Source organism: Sinocyclocheilus anshuiensis, unplaced genomic scaffold (assembly GCF_001515605.1).
Source record: "Sinocyclocheilus anshuiensis isolate Anshui unplaced genomic scaffold, SAMN03320099.WGS_v1.1 scaffold74, whole genome shotgun sequence".
NCBI lineage: Eukaryota > Metazoa > Chordata > Actinopteri > Cypriniformes > Cyprinidae > Sinocyclocheilus > Sinocyclocheilus anshuiensis.
Genome location: NW_015546044.1, coordinates 1001957 through 1011365, shown reverse-complemented (window position 1 = coordinate 1011365; position 9409 = coordinate 1001957). Strand labels below are relative to the sequence as shown.

Sequence of the window (9409 nt, the reverse complement as noted above, 5' to 3'; positions counted from 1 at the left end):
GCATAAACACATTTCATTACACCAAATACACAAAATACTGTTCTTTTTAGCAGCATCATATGACCCCTTTAATCATTCAGCTTTCACTATGAGGACACAGGAATACTGAATTAAATACATCATCAATGATTAGCACACTTAAATGGGTAGTTCATTCAAAAATGAAAATTCTGTCATCATTTGCTCACCCTCTAGTTGTTCTTTTTTTTGTGCTCAACAGAAGAAAGAAACTCATACAGGTTTGGAACAACTTAAGGGTGAGTAAATGGTGACAGGATTTTCATTTTTGGGTGAACTATCCCTTTAAGATTGTAGGTAAAGAGTTATCAAGGGACATTTTGTCCAAAGAGGCAGGCAAAAATATAGACAAATATTTAAGATAGTGCCTCAACAGAGGGCTTGATTATTTGTTTTGCACCCTTTCTTTCACTGACATCAGATGATAATCCCACCACCAAATGACCAAGGGTGGAGATGCACTTGCACTCACACACAAGATAAGGAATGCTGTATCTATCAATTGACCACTCAGTGGGGTATTTTAAGGTCATCTCTTTCAAAGGATGATGTGACTCGATCTCTCTATCCATCTCTGTTTCTCTTGGCTCCACCCCTCCTATCTTCCTTCTAATACACACGCGCACTTAGGTAAACAAAAACAAACCCATACACAAATATAATTTTGAATCAGGAGCTCAATTGGCCTCTTCTGGAGAAGCTGATCATTGATTTTTTTAATCCTTGGTTTGAGTGTCTCCACCATTCTCTTCATTTTTCCTCAGACTTCCATTTTGTTCTTTTAATGCAGCAGGAAAATACCGAAAGTTCCTGCAAAGATGTATGTGTAATGTCACTGCATTACTGTCATACCGTTTTTCTTACATATCTTTCATATAATTGGTCTCCTTCTAACCATTTTTAATGAATAGGTCACTAAAAATGGTTCACTGAAAAATAACATACTGTACAGCATGTGCATGGAATCAGTAAAGTGCAGGTGAGTAAATAATGCCAGAATTTTAATTTAAAGGGACAGTTCACCCCAAAATTACAATCTTATTAATTTACTCACCCTGATGTTGTTATATGACTTTCTTCTGTGGAACATAAAATAATATATTTTGAAGATTGCCATTGTTTTTTTTTTTTTTGTCCAAACAATGTTCATCACCCCACTACCCACAAAACTTTCCTTCTTTCCCACAAACAAACAACAACAAAAACACTTTCAATCTTGCAATCTGTGTTATTGTTCTCATCCTCTTATTTTTCCCCCAACAGGCCCTGGTATTCGTTCTGATTATATTGACACATTTCACTTCCTCCTGCTCCCCTGCTAATTGCGACACAGATCGACTGACTTGTAACAGACGATTCATCTGGTTCATCCCCATGTCTTCATATCAGATCACATCAAAAATCTGCTCTCCCGCGATGAGCCCCTGACTGAGCTGCAGTCCACAGCTGGGTTTCTTTCTCCCCTGAGGCTATCACTGTAAGACCTCACACAATTTCCTCTGGACCAGCTGCTCTTCATGATGGAACACAGAATGAGCACTGATGGGGACTATATGCAGGCTTGGGGGTTATCTGGATATCAGAATCTACTTTGAAACTGTAGCTTCCAGAGCTATAAGATACTCATGATTTAAAGTATTCAAACTACAGTCAAGCTACTCTTTTGTGAGTAGCCTCTATGTTAAGACTGTGTCTTGAGAAGTAGTCTGATCAACTTGCTAATACTAATAATGTTTGATTATTAGCTTGTATTGTTCAACACAATGTGAACAACAACAGCAATATAGCGACTGTCATGCTACACACTGTCTACTTGTAGTTAGTTACTCTTCAACACTGCTGGCTATGACAATGTACTGTATGTAGTTACACAGTAACCATTGACAGATAGGATAAATGTGTGTATCATACTGAGTGGGTTTGTATGAAAGTTAATAGGTTGTCTCGCTGTGACAAATTAGCTAAATAATAGTGGCGACTGACCAGATGTATTTCTATCACGGTGAAGCTGATGTTCTGTGTAATTGGAGCTTCCAAGTGCTAATATTGCAGGAAGTTAAATTAGTGTCAGGGCAAGACCTCTATGCACGTTCCTGTGTTCCAGTCGCCCTGGGCAACAATGGCAGAGAATGCAAGAGACGGCACAGTTGGTTATGTCCATCACAAAGCATTGACTTTTCTCTCTTTTCCACTGAAGAGCCCGGGGACAGAGCAGCCATGAGATGGGGTGCACCTGATGCTTATTGTGCTTTCTCACAGCTGCTATTCAGTCTATACTTTGCTGAAACTGGTCTTCTTTTATTTGAGCACCAGGTGTTTGAAGTCCAGGCATGATGCGACAGCATGAATGCAACAAAAATGATACGGTTATCACAGGTCACAAGCTATTGGACATAACACTTCTTCTACACAGCCTGATATTTTCTTTCACCACCACTATAAAGAAACAAGTGTCATGCAGGCAACTTTGGGGGGAAAACAAACAAACAAACGAACAAACAAATGCTGGAGAAATCACCCATTTATGCCTAAATTTAGTAGTCAAGTCGCACCTTACACATAACATTTGCTGAAGACTAACAAATATCTCTGGAACACAAAAGGAGTAATTAGCAAAATGTCAAAGCTGCTCTTTTTTTAAATCTCTGGTGTCTGCTAAAGAAAAAAAACAGGATGTGCACAGGGATACTGTGAAGCTGTAGGCCTTATTTTATAAGTGGTGCTCAACTCTGTGGTTTTTTTTTATTTTTAAATCTGTAAGCCTTATTTAAGTAGTGCTCAACTGTGGCTCACTGTTGTACCTGGAAACGAGCGTAAACCTCCTAGAGCTCCATTCTGTTACCTTAGAAACATAACCATATGCTGACACTTGGTGGGAAGTGTGAGAGAGTGTATAGGAGAACAATTATCCTCATTCAACCTGCTGTCATGTCAGATACAGTTTCCACCCCCGTTTGTGTGTGTCCACAAATAAGTATTTGTCGTCCCATACCTAGATGTGTTCACAGTAGGTGAGTCTAACTCCCTAACAGTATATGTGTGAGAAGAAAAAGAAAGACAGAAGGGAAAACAATAATTGAGTGCAATTAAAGTATGTGCTGCTCATTCATCAAGGAAGCAGCAGGGCATACAGTACAGCTCAGGATAGGACTTCCAATTGTCAGTGTGTGTCATTGTTCATGTTGTCATTGTTCACTTGTTTTCTGCATATTCTTTAGCAGTATATGCAGTTTTTTACTGCATATATTGTTAGAGATATATTGGAAATAATTTTTCCAGCAACACTAAACCTCCTCTTTCAAAACGTACTGTGGCAGTAGCATGGTCTGTGATGATGTCAGATGGTGTCAGGTTTTTTTTTTCTCTCCATAGGTTTAACAAAAGAAAGTAAAAAAATTTCCAAGCACCACTAGGAAACCATGCATACCCTTGGTAACACCATGGTAACTTTTTGTAAGAACAATGATTTTGTGATGCAGTTGCCCATTTATAGCTTTATGTAAACCATATAGGAAGCCGCACATGACACTGAATTATGCTGCTAAGAAGTATCCCGCATTCTAGTATACTTGATATCACAAAGCAGGATGTCAGTGATGTGTGTGTAATTGAGCAGATGAGTAGGAGAAATAGAGCACACAGTTTGCTGCTGATATCAATAGCAGCATTTCTGAGTGTTCACAGTGTGCTTTGTGAAGGCCAAGGGTTAATGTGTTGTTTTCCTGTATCCTCTTATGCTGTTTTTCACCAATTCACACCGAGCTGACAGAGGCTGGAAATGGCATCAGCCTCCATTCTTCACAGCTAGCAGCTGATAACAAACATAATCATCAAGTTATTTTTTCTTTCACTCACAGAAATTGTCATTTAGTGCAGATCCCCATCTCTGCAGACAGATTAATTCTTTTGACAATTAAATTAATCTGCAAGTCAATAAGGACAGCAGACATTGTATTTGAGAACAGAGATGCCACATAACTATTGAAATCTCAGTGGGAGCCAATTTGGGGTCACTGCACTGACTTGAAAATGGGCTCACATGTTGTAAAAGTTTGTCTCACTTACATACTGGGGTTGTATGCCATTCAGAACTGAACTCACAATGCCTTAGGGCCATAGGGAGGGGTAGATGAATAGATATGCAGCTAGACAGATAGACAGATAGATAGATAGATAGATAGATAGATAGATAGATAAGATAGATAGATAGATCTAAGGAAGCCGATTCGTCAATTCTGAATTTAGCACAGCCCTGTCACATACACACATATGCAGAACTTGCCTGCAGATAGTGGAGTGATCGTTCCTTCATTTTGGGATCTAGAGGAACCAATGCCTTCTCATATCCTCCTCCACCTCCTCCGCCACGGGAAGATGGATAGACTTCTCTAGCCTGACTGACCGTCAAGGCCGACCATGTGCTCCTCTTCAGAGAGTGTCCGCTGTCCCCTGCCATGGCTATGTTGTTGCAAGCCAGGCACTCTCCTGGAGGTGGACCCTTAGATTTCCTCAAGGTAAGCTCCTGGATGGCAGCATCCAGGGTCTCGTGTCCGGTGGGATACCCACGTCCCCCCCTGCCCGCACCCACCAGAAAGCTGCTGTCACTGTCCAGGTTGTCATCGGAGCTCCACCATCCAGCTGTTTTGCTGCGGTGGCGGGAGCTTCGAGACTCATGGCGGGAGTCTCCACTCTTACTTCGTTCTCGACTCTTGTTCCGACGGGCTGAGCGAGACTGGTGCGTTCCTGAATAATGATGTCCGCCGCTTTCCTCGCCACCGCTGCGGTGCCCCCTATCTCTGTCCCGGTACTCTCCCCCACGGGTACCATTAAACTCTCGTTTAGAGGGCGTCTCCAGTGAATGTGACTTGGCAAAGAGACGCTGAACCGAGTTCACCAGATGCCGTATGCGACTTGGACTCTCGCTGCGTTGTTCCCCACTGGCCGTGCGTTGGTACTGCAGGGTGTGGAAGCCGTCTGGGTGGAAGGGCAACTGTTTCTCGAACTGATCCAGAAGGTTTGGTGGGATACGGTGCATCTTTCCCCCATGACCATGGCCGTGCCCTGCCGAGGTTATACACTCTTCACACGTCGAGTCGTAGGGCTGTGGCTGACTGGGGTGTGAACGAGGGAAGGTGCCTCCACCAGATGGGACCATGGCCGACGGTTCAGGTGGCCCACCAGGCGGGTAGTAGGGGTGGTCATTGTGTCCCTGGTAGTGGTCAGGGTGGTGCATGTAGTCCCGCGCAGTGTCGCAGTCCTCAGGCATGCAGTAGCAAGGCCCAGAGGAGTGTTGCGACAGACTGCGACTCACCTGGTAGCCCTTCATGGCCGGGGCATGATGGGCCGTCCGGGCCGAGAGGGGGCGCTGCGGGCGCGACAGGGCTGCGCCGGAGTCAACTATAGAGAGAGGGATGGAAAAGGAAACATTTTGATGAGACAGATAAGCAAATGGTAGTGTACAGTACATTAAATATAAGCATTATTCTCAAAACACGCTAAACCAACATGTCCCTTGACTTTTATGAAAGTCAATGGAATGAAAAGCATGAAGTGAAGGAAGGTACTGTTATTTATTTGATATGGGCTTTTATGGAGGACAACTGAACTAAATTAAAAACAAGAAGAAAGAACAAACCACCAATAAATGGTTAATTTTTCAGTAAATTATATCATTTTCCTTTTCAGCAATGTGCTGTTGTGTATTTTAATAACAACCACAAACAGACAGCTGACAATGCAGAACAAGGATGCTCCAATCTGTCTGGTGTAGCAGAGCTGTCATTGACCCTGAACACACATGAGTGACGGTGGGCAAACGCTGTGCAAAAATGACTTGCTATTTTCATTTGATTCACTCTAGGTTCTTTGTTGGAGTGAATAATTGTGTCACTATCTCTCAAAATCTGTTCAATTGGCCCTGCAGCTTCTCTGCTAATTCAACCTTTAATCTAGTTCATGTTCATGACTGATAAATCTGCTTATTGTTTCACAACACAATCTGTGCCCATTTTATGATCTGAATGATTAAATGGGCAAAAAGTCTGAAAGGAAATATAGCGAAATGACTTGTGCTTGTCAGGTGGTTGCCATTCATATGGGCCTGGTCTTTGAAGCAGGTCGCGTTTCCAAACGCGAGCTATTGCTGACAGATGTTGAGGTGATCATTAGATGGAGATTAGTCTGTTACTTTTAATGAGCTAAATTTGCACAGCTAGCTTGATCCTTTATGTCATGATCTCTGAGCTCAAAATAGCAGAGCGGTGCTTCACTTCTTGTTAAATATCAAATGCTGTACACCGCATGAGAGGTCATTATTTTTCCTGAGGAAGTCACTTAAAATTTGCGCTTCACAGGAATGAATTAACTCTGTGATTTCTATCCCGTCCAAAATAAAAACGTCTTTGTTTTTCACACACAGCTTTTGTAAAAGTTACAGAGTAAATTATCTAATAATTTTTGGTAAACTTATGGGGTCCTTTGATAAATGTCTGTGATTGCTGCATTGTATTTTCACATGGTTCCAACTCAGTTATTTTGGGCTTCATCGAACACTAAAGCTTGTTTTCATTGAGTACCATAACTAAACTGCTTGTTGTGGTGCCTGAAGCACCTTAATTATGGAAACTAATGGATATTATGTCAATGAAATCTAAAAAGAGACTTAAATCAAGTTAAACTTGATGAAAAGATTTTTAACTGAAATAAAAACAAAAACTAACATAACTGGGAAAAACAGAAACTAAACTTCAAATCTAAAATAAAATAAATATGGCTACAATTTAATTTCAGTTTTTGTTTTTTGATGCATTGTGCATATAATATATGATATATACTCTATAATACCCGCCTGCATTAAAAATCAAAATACCAATAGACAGCAATAACACTAAATTGTGCTGTGAATTTTAATTTTTTTATGTTAAACATTTTTAAATAATACCAGATAGCTCAATAACTTTGAATTTGATAGAAGCTAAATAAACTGAATCTCAGAAAAAAAAAACAATGATTTAAACTAATGAGTGATAAACAAATGAAAACTAATTAGAAATAAATTATACAAATTCAAAATTATAAGTCTCATTTAGACCTTTTTGATAAGTTGATGGTTGAAGTTGAATCCCATCCAACATAATAATAATAATAATAATAATAATAATAATAATAGTAACAATAAAAAAATAAAAATAAATAAGGAGAGTCAGATAATGGAAAATGCTCTAAACATAATGTTATAAATACAGTATATCACAAACATAAGTGATAAGATTGATTTCAGAGGGTATCTGAAGCGGGTGTATGTGTTTGTGTGCATGCATGTGCGTGCGTGCGTGCGTGTGTGTGTGTGTGTGTGAAAAACTGAAAGAACAAACGTTCACAATGTACATCAAGTTGCATGGTGCTGTCACATCTCTCGGCATGAATAACACACAGTCTGGAGTTTCCTGTAATTTAGTAGAGACTTCTGTCAATCAATGTCACTCAACACCACTTCAGGTGCCAGCTGGCCCCCATTTGCCTCCCGTGGCATCATCACACCGTCTCCTCCCTGAACCCGAGATGAAAATGGAGATGAAAACAAAGGCCATGAAACCCATCCCATCATTTCCATTCTCCCTCTCCTCAACAGCTCAGAGTCTCTCCAGACAATCTCTCACTCTCCGTTTCTCCCTCGTTCTGACCTACTTCTTTCACTCCGGTTTATGTGGCTGCTGCCTGTCCGTCTGTTTCATCACCCGCTGCTTGAAAGCTAGTATAAGTCTCTTTCTCTGTTTATATGTATGTGTTTCTATCCCGTTCTCACTCTTTAGACTCACAGCCCTATGTTACCGCCTTTCCAATTTACAAGCAAAGGCCAGTCATATGGAGCCATATGGAACCCTCCATTCACATATAAACACAAACTAACACTACCACCACTTCTCCAGCCATTAGGCCAGTGTACTAGAGCTAATATAATAGCTCTATAGCCTTTAAAGTGACATGCATTCAAATTAAAGTCAAGCAATTTAAAGAAAACACAGAAATTTGCACAAAATGTGTAGGAATGCATAAAATATCAATAACATATAAGCAATTTGTCAATAGTTATTTTATGTCTTAAAAATGACAAAATAAAAGAGCCTTCCTCTAGCTCAAACAGTAGATCATGGCACTAGCAATGGCAACGTTTTGAGTTTGATCCCCAGGAAAAATAAGAACTGATAAAATGAGTACCTTGAATGCAAGTCTTTTTGAATAAAAGCGTCTGTCAAATGCATAAATGTAAATGTATCATATCAGTCAATATTGGATATTTAATTGTGCATTCATGTTTCCTTACATTCTGATTACCTTAGGGCTGCCAGGCCAGGAAAAAAAGACACATTTTGTTCTCTGGCTTGAGTATTAAGCAAGCAGAGAAGAATCCTACAAAGCCAAAATACAGTTTACGGGTCAGTAGCGAAGAAAATAATGACAATAATATCAGTCAGCAGCACATTGCTATGGGTCTTTATTACAAATACGAGTGGAGATTCCAAATTCTGCCGTCAGTGTTGGTGAATGTAATTTAAATTGAACTGAATTCAGCACAGAGACAATGCTAGTGATGTAAGACTTCCGCACAGCTAGCTAAGAATGCTGTCCTCTTAATAGCTCCAGCAATTGTGTCTTTTTTTCAGACAGCGACTTTTGCTAAATCATTCATGCTAATACAAAAGAGCAGATATGTCCCAGGCTTTTCCAGAATGTTATCTTATTCTCACATAACCTTACACACATTTGCTCCCAGCGATGGCCCTATTTAGCCCTATGAGCATGTAGAGATCTCTCTCGTTAAATATTTAGAATTGTTCAACAAGGCTTTGTTAATTTTCTGTAATTGGACTGGGAGGTTGTCATTACGGATGTGAGAACATTGCAGAGCTGATAGGAGAAAATTGGATTCACTTTAGGCCTATAAAACAGCAGAGTGAGAGAGAACAGGAGAGGGAAACATCGCAGTGGTCATTATTTGCCCTGGAGATTTTATTTTTTTTTTTAAAGCTGTGCACTAACATCCTTAAACCCCCATGCCATGCAAAGCAATGATTTCTGCATGGAAACATGCTTTTCACAAGCACGGTTGGTAGTGCTGGGCGGTATACCGGTTCATACCGAATACCGGTGTTTATTTTTGTTATGATATGAATTTTTAAAATACCGCAATACCGGTGTATGTCGCTTAAACAACGTTCGGAACGTGACACTGTTTGAAAGGGGTTCCTTTTCATTGTTACACTGTGGTGAGGGAACAGCTGTATGTGTTACTAAGCATGAAAGTTCCGAAACTGAAGCTGTAGAACTAATAGAACGTGATGACACAGAAGAACTCATCCACAATATCCACACTGACCGCCACAAATATCCA

At 40.3% G+C, this 9409-nt stretch overlaps 1 protein-coding gene across 1 annotated transcript in view; it reads right to left on the bottom strand.

Annotated features, from left to right (window-relative positions):
- The window catches only part of LOC107698989 (disks large-associated protein 3-like), a 245571-nt gene that overhangs the window by 34235 nt on the left and 201927 nt on the right, over positions 1-9409 (bottom strand). Inside the window, exon 3 of the mRNA XM_016500124.1 lies at positions 4301-5415. Within this exon, the coding sequence (XP_016355610.1) occupies positions 4301-5344 (1044 nt within the window). The 5' untranslated portion in view covers positions 5345-5415. The remainder of the gene's footprint in view (positions 1-4300; positions 5416-9409) is intronic.